Source organism: Notothenia coriiceps, unplaced genomic scaffold (genome assembly GCF_000735185.1).
Source record: "Notothenia coriiceps isolate Sejong01 unplaced genomic scaffold, NC01 NC01_scaffold00030272, whole genome shotgun sequence".
Classification (NCBI taxonomy): domain Eukaryota; kingdom Metazoa; phylum Chordata; class Actinopteri; order Perciformes; family Nototheniidae; genus Notothenia; species Notothenia coriiceps.
Window position 1 is genome coordinate 45,087 of NW_011362973.1, and position 11,746 is coordinate 56,832.

General features: G+C 40.7%; 2 protein-coding genes across 2 annotated transcripts in view; one reads left to right on the top strand and one right to left on the bottom strand.

Annotated features, from left to right (window-relative positions):
- Positions 1-4,564, bottom strand: part of dtl (denticleless E3 ubiquitin protein ligase homolog (Drosophila)) — an 8,711-nt gene extending 4,147 nt beyond the window's left edge. The window contains exons 1-7 of the mRNA XM_010787372.1: positions 4,439-4,564; positions 3,003-3,140; positions 2,807-2,899; positions 2,664-2,725; positions 2,304-2,424; positions 1,911-1,976; positions 1,628-1,743 (exon numbers count right to left, since the gene is read on the bottom strand). Coding sequence (XP_010785674.1) covers positions 1,628-1,743; positions 1,911-1,976; positions 2,304-2,424; positions 2,664-2,725; positions 2,807-2,899; positions 3,003-3,140; positions 4,439-4,490 — 648 coding nt within the window. The 5' untranslated portion in view covers positions 4,491-4,564. The remainder of the gene's footprint in view (positions 1-1,627; positions 1,744-1,910; positions 1,977-2,303; positions 2,425-2,663; positions 2,726-2,806; positions 2,900-3,002; positions 3,141-4,438) is intronic.
- A 907-nt stretch (positions 4,565-5,471) lies between these two features.
- LOC104959473 (integrator complex subunit 7-like) overlaps positions 5,472-11,746 on the top strand; it is a 7,401-nt gene continuing 1,126 nt past the window's right edge. The window contains exons 1-9 of the mRNA XM_010787373.1: positions 5,472-5,651; positions 5,797-5,926; positions 6,489-6,635; positions 6,799-6,936; positions 7,031-7,077; positions 7,800-7,999; positions 8,247-8,369; positions 8,452-8,569; positions 9,142-9,276. Coding sequence (XP_010785675.1) covers positions 5,558-5,651; positions 5,797-5,926; positions 6,489-6,635; positions 6,799-6,936; positions 7,031-7,077; positions 7,800-7,999; positions 8,247-8,369; positions 8,452-8,569; positions 9,142-9,276 — 1,132 coding nt within the window. The 5' untranslated portion in view covers positions 5,472-5,557. The remainder of the gene's footprint in view (positions 5,652-5,796; positions 5,927-6,488; positions 6,636-6,798; positions 6,937-7,030; positions 7,078-7,799; positions 8,000-8,246; positions 8,370-8,451; positions 8,570-9,141; positions 9,277-11,746) is intronic.

Below are 11,746 nucleotides of genomic sequence, written 5' to 3' on the forward strand. Positions count from 1 at the left end.
CAATCTTCACTGTGTGTGCTGTGTGCTTTGCATGTGTGGCCATTAAAGAGGATTTTATCCTCCCAATATTATATTATCTAGTGACTTTTAGACACCGGTCACAGTTACTACTGTAACTACCGTTCTAAGCCGTGTAAGTACTGGCCATAGTTACTGTAACTACGGTTCTAAGCCGTGTAAGTACTGGCCATAGTTATTACTGTATCTACGGTTCTAAGCTATGCCGTTTAAGTACTGGCCATAGTTACCACTGTAACTACGGTTCTATGCAGTGTAAGCACTGGCCATGCTTACTACTGTAACTACGGCTATGTGATGTTCTCTTCTTTAGAAGCTAGTTATCTGGTCTTAAACATTTGTGTTATTTGACTTCATCTCGCTTGATTGTTAGCAGCAGCCGCTTGGCTAACGCCTTGCATGTACTGTTAAGCTTCATTATTTAATCCAGCTAGATGAAAGCAGTGCTCTCGCTCCCGCTCCCTCTGCTAGTAACGTGGGTGTAGGTCATTAACATCCCTCTCTGTGTTTGTTGAGTAGGAAGATTGCTCTACTCTTTCCGTTCAGCCGGTAGCTGGTAAAGGCTGTGTTCTCGTACCCGCGAGGACATTCGTTATGAACTCAACCAGTGAAGGCAGTGCATCACCCCCGCTTCTGGGGGGGACGGGCCCCGCTCACTCCAGAGGAGGCTTCCCACTCCTCTGCTCAGAGCTCTCTGCAGGGCACGGAGGACGCTTCCATGGCGGCCATTATTCGTGCGGCCCTGGTATGCTTGATATCACTGTAAAATTAATCGACACTAAGGAGAATACTTATTTCCGGGTGTAAAATTCTCCATTATCCAATGGGAATGGACGCTCACATTGCCTTTAACTGCCGCCGACATAGAGTGCCACAGTGACGCGTCCTAAAACCCGGAAGTAAGTTAGCACTTTACCAATTCCGGTTCCTTCGTCAAAAAAGTAATGCAATTTCTCCATAGGATTTTGGAAAATAGCTCGAAATAAGGTCTTTGGTTGACACACATTTAAGAGACGGATCACGTTTTGTTCTACGACATTAAATACATCAGCAGTGACCCCACTGGTGATTTTTGAAGAGTTTACGTGTCTGAAAAACGATGGTTTTTAACAAGTGGCTGAATAGGGCTACAGAAGTAGTCGAGGCCGTTTTACGTCATTACACCGAACACGTAAACACTCCCGCTAACTTTGTAGCCCTGTTCTGCTTGAAAGCAAGTACTTGCCTCCTGCAAACTGTTAAAACAAACGCTTCAACTTGTACAATTTTGAATCTGTAGTTTTGAATATGGATCTTAAGTTGGCGTGATGTTGAAGCAGCGATCCTGCTGTAGTTCGTTTATAGCATAACTTTAGCATTTTGCTTCTGGCGACTAGATTTATGATTCGAAAATTATAAAAGTAGGGTAAATATGTGGATATTATCCGGCTGAACAAAACGTGATCCGTCTCTTAAATGTGTCTCAACCACAGACCTTATTTCCAGCTATTTTCCAAAATCCTATGGAGAAATTGCATTGCGTTTTTGTCGAAGGAACCGGAAGGAGTTTACTTCCAGGTTTTAGGACGCGTCACTGCAGCCCTCTATTACAGCTGTTGAATAAACTCACCACACTGGGAGCCATGCCACGTGTGCTGACCCGCCTCTTCTTAGTTTTGGTGAGGGGGTTTGTCTCTGCTTTGTTGTGAGCGCCACTGATCTGGTTCACCTGCCTGTAGAAACCATCTGAGAGGAAGACATAAACATTGTCACACGCATGTATAAGAAAACTCATCATTATCCCAACAAGGTCTTATACATTTCAAAGGTTTAAAAACAAAGACTTGGTTCAACCAAACCCTAGAATACTTAATACAAACAAAACCTTTGTAATTGAAATGTTTGATTCATACCTTTTTTGCTGCACCTGGTGTCCCAGACCATAATATTTCCATCTCTGGCCCCAGTACAGAACACAGCTGTTTCATAGAAGACAAAGAATCAGTAATGTGACACAACAAAGCATCTGTTAAGCTAATGGTATCACATTTAAATAACTAATATCAAGCATCCATATTCTTTACATTGATTACTGCAGAAAAAAACACTTATTATCTTTAAATCTAACTTCCACATTTTTTTCCTGCCTAGCAAATGATTAATTCTACCAACAGATGAGGATGTTTAAACAGCCTGCTATAGCCTCAAAGTCAACCCACCAACACAGTGTTTTCTTGTGTCTTTTGAGACAGAAATGGGAACAAATGTCCCTTAGCAACAGAGTATTCAGGCACTATCTAGTTTACCTTTCTCCTGTGGTGCGAATGAAACAGACTTCAGGCTGCAGAGATGACCTTTGAAGCTGCCTAACATCTCCCCTGACCTCACATCCCACAGCCTGGCCATCTGATCACCAGCAGCAGTAACCTAAGGAAGACAATTTAACAATAACAATTATTTAAAGAAGGGTTTATTAATAAGAAAAAGGACAATTAGAATCTGCTTTATATGCTGCAAGTAGAACAAGAGTCACATCAAGACGGCAAAACCATGCAAAATCAATGAATCAACTTTTAAAGGAACATATATTTGATGCATTGACGGCTAATGCATACAACAAAAGAACATAGACATAGTAATTATGGCATTAATGACATTTTACTTACCAAGTGAGGCTCCCCCGGTACCCAGGCTATGTCAAAAACAGCGTTCTCATGGGCCATCCATTCTGTAAATAATTACACACAATCAGCTATACTTCCTGATAACTGTCTGAACTATTGTGAAAAAAGGGAGTTTCTACACATACCTTTTAGAAGTGGCTTCTCCCGGCTCTCTGTGTTGTAGATTCTAACAATGCCTTCTTCATTAGCTGCTGCCAGGACGTTCTGCATGTGTCCGACTGAAGAGAGACACACCAGTTAGATTGATATAAAAAGCAAAACAGATCCTAGCTCTGCTGTGTGTGAGGATAATTGACTATGTACTGAACACAGGTGGGTTACCAGAGGAGAAGGCCAGCCCAAACGGGGGCACAGAGTCCCCCAGGTTGCCGTAAGAGATGTGTTCATCGTGTCGGACGCAGTGGTACCCCCCCAGCAGAGAGCTCAGGGGGTGCCTCGGCCCGGGGTGTGCAAGGACGGCTGGAGAGACAAAAGGAGAAACATACTTGTAGTCAGACATTGTTCTAAAACTATACCAACTGATCCTTCAATCTGTGATTTTAGTACACAGCATTCAGAGATTCAATTACAGCATTTGTTTATTAAAGCTATCTGACAGCTGTTTTTACTTACTTTTTCCTGTTTGACTTTTTCTTCTGACATTTAAAAACAGTAATAAAAGCCTGGGCAGCAACTCAGTATTACAATTAATCTACTGTTAGTGGCATAATAAAGTAATGGTTGAATAATATAATATAATATTTTATTTACTCGCATTGTTGGAAAAGTACTGAGATCCTTTACTTACAGTAAGTCAAAGTACAATTATTATGGTCTTAAATTACTCAACTACAAGTCCTGATTTCAAATGCTACTTAAGTAAAAGTAAAAGAGTGTTAGTAATATGTACTTAAAGTACAGAAAGGAAAAGTACTCATTCTGCACAATGACACACTTCAGAATAATACAGAATATTATCAGCTAAACGTATTTCAAGTATCAAAAGTAATCCTTATGCAGAATGCATCTTTTCACAGTATTTTATTATTGTGGTTATTTTATTATCCTGTTTTTATACATGTAAAAGCATTTTAGTATTGTTGTTTGTCAATGTGGACTAAATGTAGGTATGGAAATACTGTGTAATAATAATAATAATAAATTATATTTCTATAGCGCTTTTCTTGAACTCAAAGACGCTTGTAGATTAGTATTACAGTACCCCATTATACCATATCAGCATATCATGTTTTTATATGTACAAAGTAGCTGTGAATATTAAAATAAGTGTAGTGGAGTAAAAAGTACATTATTTGCAATATTAAGGCTTTTTCTGAAAGCATCCATTTATAATGTGGCATGCTGTTACATTTGTACATGCTGTAGGCCTACAGTTTTACCTCTTTGATTGAGCACAATTGTATGTTATTTTTCCGACTGTTTTAAAGTCTCACTTGAAAATGAGTTCTCAATCACAATGTGACTTCCTGATTAAATTAAGTAACTCTATTTCAGACGTTACCCTTTTTAATGTAACATCACTTTACGTAATGTACGTGAACTAATGCCAATTTGAGGAACTACTTTAGGAACGTTTAATCATACTGCCATTGCAACAGAACTGTACACGTATTTAATTTGAATAAAAAAAACATTAAAGTAAGCTTGGAATACATTTGATCTTAGCCTATCTACATGAAGTTAGCACAAAACACACACAGGGCAAACCCGGGAACCGAAAAGCACCAGAAATAATCCCCAACAATATATGTTCTCACCATTCTGCCTTCGTTTGCCCACTCCTCTGTCAACTATCGAGCGGAACAGCATCGCTACACTCCAGTACAGGACGATCTGAAATTAATTTAGTGAGAAGTTTTCTCAGATGAGCTGGTGGTCTTTTTTCGTTGCTACTTCTGCTGGTGTTTCCCGCGAACAGTTCTGTGAACAGAGGACTGAATCCCCCGCTAAACCTGCGTTCCGCGCTCCCATTGGCTGAGAGCTGTGGCGCGTCCACTTCCGCTTCCTCCCTGTAAAGTTTGCCATCATAACCACCGACTACAGATCATGCTACAGATCGCATTACTTCCGATTTAAAAGTACGACTATCTTCTGACAGGCATTCATAATGGAATACTCACAGTGGGTCTATTTCTAAATCAAGATATGTTTGTATTACTTTATAAAGAACATGATGATACATTTAAAATACGACAGAAGTAGCCACGGTTGTTTATTTCTCTGAATATTTCCAGAAACTCTCGGAGTGTAGATCTATATTTCTATATCTATAATTTGAATATCATGTGGAAAATATTAGGACCAGCATATTGAAAGATAAGGCCTCAAACTTGAATATTAGTTACATTTACTGTAGGCCTGCCTTCATTTGACTGAATATAATATATATAATTAATGTGTGACATGGTGCCAACATTTCTGCTCTTCATGTATTCAAAACATATAGTACTATCCTATTCCTATCCTACTTGTAAGTTAATAAACATTGAGAATACAACACATATAACACAAATTCTGGCAACAACAAAAAAGGTTTAGAGAAATACAGTATTATTATTAAATGTAGTTGAGTAAAAAATAAATGTGATTGAGTCGAAAGACAAGGTAAGATAACATAGAAGTAGGCTGCCTTACATTTGAACGAAAGTAATTAACCGAATTATTGTTAACAAAGAAGAAAAATGATCAACAGTGAAATGATACAAAATAAAATGTGACAATGTTGTTGTTGTTTTATTGTGAAAACGAAAACTGCGCACCGGAAATAGAATCACTGCAACATCCGGTTTTGTGTACTCTCGGTCTGTACAATGAAATGCTAACGGCCCATTGGTGCTTTCAATCCTCTTTTTATTATTGAATAAAACTTAACAAAAATGTCGCTTTCTATTGCACGCACCTTCCTATCAGAGGCTTGTTATGGCGAACAAGAACTCGATGCTAATTCCGCTCTCATGGAGCTGGACAAAGGTGAGTTAGCTAACTTGCTAACTAGCTAGCATCAGTCGTGATCCTGTGTGATGGGTCTTAGTTCCCATGTGTCTGTTTTGCCAAATGTAAACTGCTTGAAGAGTCCCTGCTTTGGTGTGACCGATGAAATTGCTCATTTGTTCAGGGCTGCGGTCGACAAAGCTGGGAGAGCAGTGTGAGGCTGTGGTGCTTTTTCCCAAACTCTTCCAGAAATACCCTTTTCCCATCCTCATCAACTCTGCATTTCTGAAGCTGGCAGACATCTTCAGACTCGGGTAAGAATGCTTTATAACTTGGTATTCAAACAGTAACATGTCCATTAACCTAAAAACAAAACATCAAGGGTTTCTAAAGTTGACCTTTCTCCATTTAGATGTAGCAAACTGACAACTGTCATACAGGTATAAGTCTTCAAAAGTATTACCTACATGTAACCTGGAGAAAGTGATTGATTTTAAAAGCCTCTTTTTAAAACGACCCTTCAAAGACGGGCAGCAACACATTTAATAATCTTGCAGACATAAAAATACATTACAATATAAAATGTAAACAAACAAAAAATACGAAAATATATAGTTAATCAGCATTTTCAAGTCATTAACCTAAGTCACCAATTAATCAAAACAGAGAACATCATTGTCCTTACTTTTTGGAATGATGTTATTCAGTAGGTACAATGTATCAGCAAATATTGTACAAATACATATTTTAAACATGAACAGATTAAAAGGTTTCAATAAATAACCATTTACCACATATTTTGTGTCTTTACTACTGGTTTTACTATGGTATATATCTCTTTATTTACATTTTTTTTAAATGTCTCTCTGATTTCAGGAACAATTTTCTGCGTCTCTGTGTGCTGAAAGTGACTCAACAGAGCGAGAAACATCTTGAAAAGATCCTCAATGTGGACGAATTTGTCAAAAGGGTGTTTTCAGTCATCCACAGCAACGACCCTGTGGCCCGAGCCATCACTCTGAGGTAAATATGCGTGTACAAAAACAAATAATATTTGAACTAAAGTTTTGCTGGTTGGCTTCAGATTTACATAAGAAATAAGAGATATCCTGCAATGTTGTACTACTCTTTACATGCTTTCCAGATTATTTGAGGCTTGAACTCATCTATTTTTGTTTCTTTTCAGGATGCTCGGTAGTTTGGCCTCCATCATCCCGGACAGGAAGAATGCCCACCACAGTATTCGCCAAAGTCTGGACTCTCATGACAATGTAGAAGTGGAGGCTGCCATATATGCTGCTGCAAGCTTCTCAGCACAGTCAAAGTAAGATTGTTTCCTTACCCGTGCTGTGATGCATAAATACTGTATGTGATGATGTTTTGTATAAAATAGATTTGGTGTGTTTCCTGATTTTCAGAGACTTTGCAGCGGGGATTTGCAACAAAGTCAGTGAGATGATTCAAGGTAAAATCTTTATTCAGAACTTAAAATCTCACATATCACTTTTAGTAAAAAAAAAGCTTTACATATTACCTTTTTTCAGCATTGAATATTTGACAATTTTCCAAACAAAAATGAAAAACGTAAACAAAAGCCTAAAATTGTCGATTAATGAGAATTTCATCTACAGACGTCATAATATAACCAACTTTTTCAAACGTTCTTTAATATTTACAACTGTTTTTAAACAAACAGGCATTCAAATGTGATTATTACATGACTTAGTTGAATACTCGATTCTGATTGGTCAATTCAGAACACGTGACACGTTGTTAATCCAGAAAAGACAGACCGCTGTCAAGGGTTTATTGACCGTTGTTAAGGACGCTCACATCTGCACAAAGAAGTTCGGTCGATTTAACTGTATACACGCGTCGGGCTCCTGATCTGCCTGTCGGGTGTTCTTTCCCCCATAATGACCGCCTCGCTGCACATTATCCCTTACTTTAGTGTACACACTCTATTTGATAATCAAAATGAAACGCATACATTTGATTTTACATTCACCAACGGAAGATGAATGTATGGATATTTGCAACCACCACTAAGAGATAGTGAATACAAATTTAACAAAATCCACAAATAATTTACCTCAATAATCACTGTTCAGCAGATCAGTGTTGGTTTGTACATTTATTTTGTATCTATAGAGTTTACATTCCTCTTCCTCCTTTGTCTCCACTCAGCTTTAGACACCCCGGTGGACCTGAAGCTGAAGCTGATCCCGATGCTGCAGCACATGCATCACGACGCCAGCCTGGCCTCCAGCAGCAGAGAGCTGCTGCAGCACCTGGTCAGCTCCTACCCCTCCACCCCCATGGTCATCGTCACCCTGCACACCTTCACCCAGCTCGCTGCCTCCTCCCTCATCGATATCCCAAAGCAGGTAGAACAATAACAGAGCTCCACCTCGTTCACACATTCAAATGTTTGTCTTTGAATATTGGATTTCATTTTATTACCACTGTCTCTATTAGTAAGATCTGGACTCTTCTACCTTTTTAGATTTGGAGACATTTGCTGCCTGTGATGCCCTGTCTCCTCTTTCTTGTGTTTCTTCAATTGTTCTATCCAAAAAGGAAAAAAATCTAAATTGTGTACTTTACATTTTTTGTATTTCTTTATCTATACAGTTGCAGCTCCTCCTTCAGTACCTTAAAGACGACCCACGAAAAGCTGTGAAGAGACTCGCCACTAATGATCTGAAGCTCCTGGCTAAAAAGGCTCCTCACCTTTGGATCAGAGAGAACACTCAGGTAGAGTCACAGCTGCACCGTCGGACCGTCTTAATGTTGGTTTCAAAATGTGTAGGTCATCTAAAGTGTTTCTCCTCGGCAGACGCTGTGTGAGTGTGCCCTGAGCAGCCCTTACAACAGCCTGAAGCTGGGGATGCTGGCCGTCCTCTCCACCCTCTCTGGAACCATCGCACTCAAGCAGTACTTTCACAATATGACGGGTACTTTTGGCTTTTAATTAGCTAAATGTCCTATGTAAGAATTGTAATGGAAAGTTGTTATAAAACGTTTCAACTTTCTCCCCCTTGTGACCAGGTTGCTTTCCCTTTTCCTCAAAGCCTAAAACGACACATTGTACATTCCGACCAGCAGGGAGAAAAGCAAGAAATATATTCATGAATTGTTATTTATTTTCAATTCTGTTCAGAGTAGTCTCAGTCCTCTTCATCCAACCGTACGCGGTCTCTCCCTCTCCTCTTGCCCTGTGCGTAGGCCGCCTCTCCCTCGTTGCACACATCGAGCTTTATGCAAATGAAAGCCTGATGGTGTTGCCAACATGCAAATGAGCAAATGACTTTTAGGAACTTCTGCAGTTAGTGCTAGGAGTTGGCAACACGGCAAAGGACACACTGCACATTTTTAACTCATGTTTGGGCTATTCATATTTACTCAATAATAATAAGTTTAAATGAAAATGTGTATATTGACACTTAAACCATGCTTTAATTGCAGGTTTGTTCTGAATGAGAGAAAGACTTGCGACTAATGAGTATTCCTCCAACTCTTTTCCCAGGTGGCTCTTCGGTTCCCCCCCGGCTCACAGACCTGGTTAAACTGGCACAAGAATGCTGTTACCATAGCAACCTGGCAGTGGCTGCTCATGGGATCGTAGTGCTCTCGAACATCGCTATTTCCTGTCCAGAAAAAGGTTAGTGATGGCAAGTGGTGTAGTGTCCGTGGTGAGGATTTCTGCCTCTAGCATAAACCATCGCTCCTGTGTGCGTAGACTCAAGAGGTTTCTCAATACTCTAATTTCCCCTCCTCGGCTCCTTTCCTCGACTCCTCTCCTCGAAACTTGGTGCCGCCCACAGGAGATGCGAGCGGAGCACTGAGGAGGGAGGAGTGGAAGCAGCAGGCGGTTAGGGAAATGAGAACTCCTCTCCTCTGAGCGGTCATTTTAAAGAGACGTCCATTAATGATGACAGTAGGCACAGCAGCCCTCTGTCTGATGGACAGATGTGTTCATGACGACTTATATATATCTACTTTAATTCATTGACAGTGCGGTATAACGAGACAATAACAGGCTACAGATGCGGACATATACACACACATATATTTATATATACAATTTCAGAATCAAACAAGTATGAGAGCGCTCTCATAATACTAATACACACTGTACCACACACACACCTACACACTGTACAACACATACACCTACACAACACACACACCTACACACTGTACAACACACACCTACACACTGTACAACACACACCTACACACTGTACCACACACACACCTACACACTGTACCACACACACACCTACACACTGTACCACACACACACCTACACACTGTACCACACACACACCTACACACTGTACCACACACACACACACCTACACACTGTACAACACACACCTACACACTGTACCACATACACACACACCTACACACTGTACCACACATACACCTACACACTGTACCACACACACACACACACCTACACACTGTACCACACATACACCTACACCAACACACTGTACCACACATACACCTGCACAACACACACACCTACACACTGTACCACACACACCTACTGCTCCTAAATCATAATCAGGCTACAGCCGTTGTGTATTTTATTATGTGAAGCACTAAATGGTTTTAGAAAAATATTGACTCTTTGTTTGTAGATATCTACTAAACTACATCATACAAATACAGAAAGTAATGTAGGCCTGTTATACTGAGTGATATATATTTTACACACTGCTCTGCTTTCTGCACGGACCTCACAGCTGTTCTCACTGTAAACATCGCGTTGCGATGAAAGCAGTTACTAAAATAATATCCAGGGGATGCATGCAGAGCTGTCATTGGCTGAGATAAGTCCGGCCGTGAGTCACGCCTCCACCGTTCCTGGAAATGCATCCGTGGAGGAGCCGTGGAGGACCCATCAGTGTCTCCTCGGTTAGAGCTCCTCCAGAGAGCCTCCTCGATGCTCGATGCTCGGTCCTCGGTCCTCGAAATGCATTTAGAGAAATGAGATGTCTTTCAACATGGCGCGCTGAAATTCATTTTCGGGTCACTACCGGAGGACCGAGGAGTCGAGGAGGGGAAATTTGAGTATTGAGAAACCTCTTCAGTGTTTCTGTGTGGGATTTTTCGACCATATATTACCGATAAAACGTGTAGGAAAGTTCTAAAGGGTTTCAAATAACTGTATAGTACTATGTGGTTGATCCCACATCACATATGGTTTACTCTATTTTTGCAGCTCCCCCCAGCGTCGAAGGCGACCAGCTTCGTCACGCCTCCAATGTTCGTGTGGGAGCATAGTTATAGCACACATGAGGTGGTACATTTGACACGTTACAAGACACTGTAAAGAATAAGTGACGCATCCGACCCTATGCTACGACATACTTCCTCCCATATGTACTGTCTCATCCCACACTACTCTATCACGCACACATTTCATTCCACGACAGTTGTCATCAACTACTAAACGTCCCTCTTCAGTTCACAGTCTCAGGGTTTTGTTTGGTAACGACTTATATCGAATCTGCAATCTCATGAACACAGTCGGAATTACTAAATAGACATCCTATGGGGTTTCGAAAATTTTCTTAGGAATTGGATTTCATAATAAATCTACAAGAATCTTACTTTCCGGCATTCAACTCAACAACGAGAACAAAACGTGCTAGCCGAGCGCTACGCACACTTATCCAGCAAACATCGCTGGCCGCTGCATCTCTCCTACAGCAAACACCTAACATCTCTAGTCAATGCCTCATAGGAGCCCAACTATAACAAACCATAATATATAAAGATAGTACCTGGAAGAATGAAAGCAGCAGCGGGGGATAAAGACCCATACGAGAGAATAGCGAGGAGCTAGTGAAGTTGTTTATTATTGTCGGTAACGCTTTCGATGAGTTGCTACGGCGTCTGGTGCGTTGAAGGCCAGTCCTGGCACCATCCAACGATCTTTATTATTCATATAACCTCTCACTACTTTCCTGGAGTCATTTACAAGTGTGTAAGCTGTGTCGTGTGTGTACGGATGGCCACTATTGTCAGGAGCATGAGCGTGAGAAGGGATGCGGCCTCGACGAAGGCTGAGTCTCGTAGCTAGTTGGTGGTGAAGACTTTCTGACAGGGTTATC